Source organism: Castanea sativa, chromosome 11, assembly GCF_040712315.1.
Source record: "Castanea sativa cultivar Marrone di Chiusa Pesio chromosome 11, ASM4071231v1".
NCBI lineage: Eukaryota > Viridiplantae > Streptophyta > Magnoliopsida > Fagales > Fagaceae > Castanea > Castanea sativa.
Window position 1 is genome coordinate 31,342,099 of NC_134023.1, and position 3,056 is coordinate 31,345,154.

Below are 3,056 nucleotides of genomic sequence, written 5' to 3' on the forward strand. Positions count from 1 at the left end.
TATTTGCATTATTTGTCTATTTTTTAACATATTATTGTATGGACAAGTGCATATATATACACATTTACTTATTATTATTATTATTATTTTTTGCACCACTCATGTTACTGGCTTTTAAGGGGTCTGCCCACTCCCAAGTGTAGGGGGGTCGTCCATGTACTTTTCCTATGGACGGCCTATTTGTATGTAAGTCTTTTTGGTACAACTCGTCCGAAGTGGCAATGATAATTTTGCCAACTCTTTTCCTCGTCCTTAGGCTGGACAATTGGCATTCATCTTTTGTCAGGACATTTTCCAGTATTTCACTCGTCCAGATTAGACGCTAGTCCATGGACTCCAGTGCTCACTGTATACTTTTTCTTGCCCACTATTGGGGCGTTACGCTTACAGTTCCTTCTCATCCTTCTCTTTGAATGAGCATAAGTTTTCCCGTCAGTTTATTAGATGAATATGTCTTAGCTTAATTTTCTTTGCTTTATCCTCATTTCAAGGAAAGCTTATGAATATTACATCCCTACATCCACAGATTTTTATTCTTCTTAGGCTTTTCAGCCTTCTTGTGGATACTATTATGGAAATTAGATTCATGTATTTAATACATAGGAAATCCAAACCATATTTATTATATAAACATTGTCCACAAATATGGCACATGTTTAGAAGCTAGTGCCTTAGGAAATTAAAATACAAGTACAGAACCTTGTGTTTCACAAATTTGCCTGTAGACGGTGCAAAAGTTAGAAACTAGTGCACTTTTATTTTTAAAACACGTAATAGTAGTAAAAACACGCCACAATAGTAAACATGAGAAAACACACAGACCACAACTATAACCTTGTCCATAACTCTCGTCTAAGCTCACCCTTTAATGGTAGTACTGCCTTAGATGCTCCACATTCCAAGAATGTTCTAGCTTCTGTCCATCCAGAGCTTCCAAGTAGTACAACCCCTGCCTCTTACAGTTAATTACCTTATAGGGTCCTTCCTAATTGGGTCCTAGTTTTCCATGAGCTAGGTTCCTGGTTGCCAAGGATACCCTTTTAAGGACGAGGTCTCCAATGTTGAAAAGCCTAGGTTTTACCATGGCATCATGCTGCCTAGTCATGAGGTTTTTGTATCTTGCTGTCCTTTGCTCTGCATCCATCCTCACCTCATCAATGAGATCGAGGCCAAAACGAAGTTGTTCCTCATTCTCTTTCTCCTGGTACTTTATCACTTGATGGTTAGCCATATGAACTTTCGCAAGGATGACTGCGTCACTTCCGTAGGCTAGCTTGAAGGGGGTTTCTCCTGTCGGGGTCCTCACAGTCATCCTGTAAGCCCAAAGAACACCTGGCAGCTCATCTAGCCATATCCCTTTTGCTCCCTTTAGCCGAGTCTTAATGATTTTCAGCAAGGATCGGTTTGCTAATTCTGCTTGTCCATTCGCCTGTGGGTGAGAGGGTGAGGAATAGTGATTCTTGATTCCAAACTGTTCACAAAAGTCTCTGAAAGGTGTGTTGTCAAACTATCGTCCATTATCAGATACTAGTACTCTAGGTACTTCGAATCTACATACAATATTCTTCCAAACAGAGTTCTTAACATTTTACTGAGTAATTTTTGCCAGAGGTTTGGCCTCCACCCACTTGGTAAAGTAATCAATCCCTACTATAAAAAATTTCATCTGTATGGTTCCTAGCAGGAAGGGACTTAGGATATCCAGTCCCCATTGCGCAAAGGGCCATGGGGCCATCATCGGGGTTTGGTACTCCGAAGGGTGTCTGGGAACGTTGCTGAAGCACAGACACTGATCACACACCTTGACATAAGCCTTGACATCTGCTTGAATTGTTGACCAGTAGTAGCCTACACGGATGACCTTATGAACTAGCAACCTTGCTCTCGAGTGATTCCCACATGCTCCTTCATGGACTTCTCTCAATACATAGCTTGACTCGTCTGGAGCTAGGCATCTTAAGTATGGCTGAAAGAAACCTCATTTGTATAGTACTTTTTCAATAAGGATGTACTTAGCAGCCCTGACCCTTAACTTCCTGGCCTTGTCCTTGTCTTCGGGAAGCCTTCCATCCTTAAGATAGACTATTATTGGAATCATCCAATTTTCTCCCCCAACTATCTGCTGTATCTCTGGAAGGTCTATGCTCGGCATATATTGGATTTTGTCACACTCGTCCATAATTCCTCCTGCTGAAGCTGCTTTCGCCAAGGCATCTGCTTTCATGTTTTCCTCCCTCGGGAGTTGAACAAAACTAGCTTCTTTGAATTTTTGGACGAGCTGCTTCACTTTACTGAGATATCTCTTCATTCGATCTTCCTTAGCTTCACTCATTCCATTCACTTGATTAATAACTAATTGAGAGTCTCTTTTAACCCATACTGACTCCACCCTTAGGGACTTAGCCAATTCCAGTCCTTTGAGGAGAGCTTTATACTCAGCTTCATTGTTGGTAGTTTGGTATTGCAGACGGGCTGCATATTCCAACTTGTCTCCCTCCGGGGATTTTAGTATGACTCTAATCCCCTTCGCATATAATGTGGATAAGCCATCTACATTGATAATCCACCTTTGAGACCCTACGTCTAGCTCGTCCTGACCGGGAGTGAACTCCGCAATGAAGTCTGCCAATGCTTGTGCTTTTATTTCGCTTCTTGGTTGGTTCCTGACATCAAACTCACTATGCTTTACAGTCCATTGGATTAACCTTCTTGTGGCTTCCAACTTGTTCATCGCCTTCTTTAGGGGATGATTTGTTAGGACATTGATAACTTGAGCTTGAAAATAATGCCTTAGCTTCCTAGAAGCTGTGTTCAAAGTAAAGGCTAGCTTCTCCATCATTGGATATCGTCCTTCCACTCCTCTTAGCGCCCGACTTGTATAATAAACCGGCTTCTGAATCCCCCTCTTCTTTTCTTATCAACACTGAGCTTACCACATGCAGGGACACTGCCAAGTACAAATATAATTCTTTACCAGGTACGGACGGGCTTAGCAAAGGTGTTGTAGTAAGGTAAGCCTTGAGGTCTTGGAAGGCCTACTGACACTCGTTTGTCCA

At 41.9% G+C, this 3,056-nt stretch overlaps 1 protein-coding gene across 1 annotated transcript; it reads right to left on the reverse strand.

The window, feature by feature from the left end:
* Window positions 1-985: 985 nt before the first annotated feature.
* On the reverse strand, window positions 986-2,836 carry LOC142616348 (uncharacterized). The gene is made up of 2 exons (XM_075789221.1): window positions 1,994-2,836; window positions 986-1,429 (listed from the first exon to the last, which is right to left on the reverse strand). Exons 1-2 carry the CDS (start codon window positions 2,834-2,836, stop codon window positions 986-988), a joined length of 1,287 nt encoding a protein of 428 aa, XP_075645336.1.
* Between the last annotated feature and the right edge of the window lie 220 nt (window positions 2,837-3,056).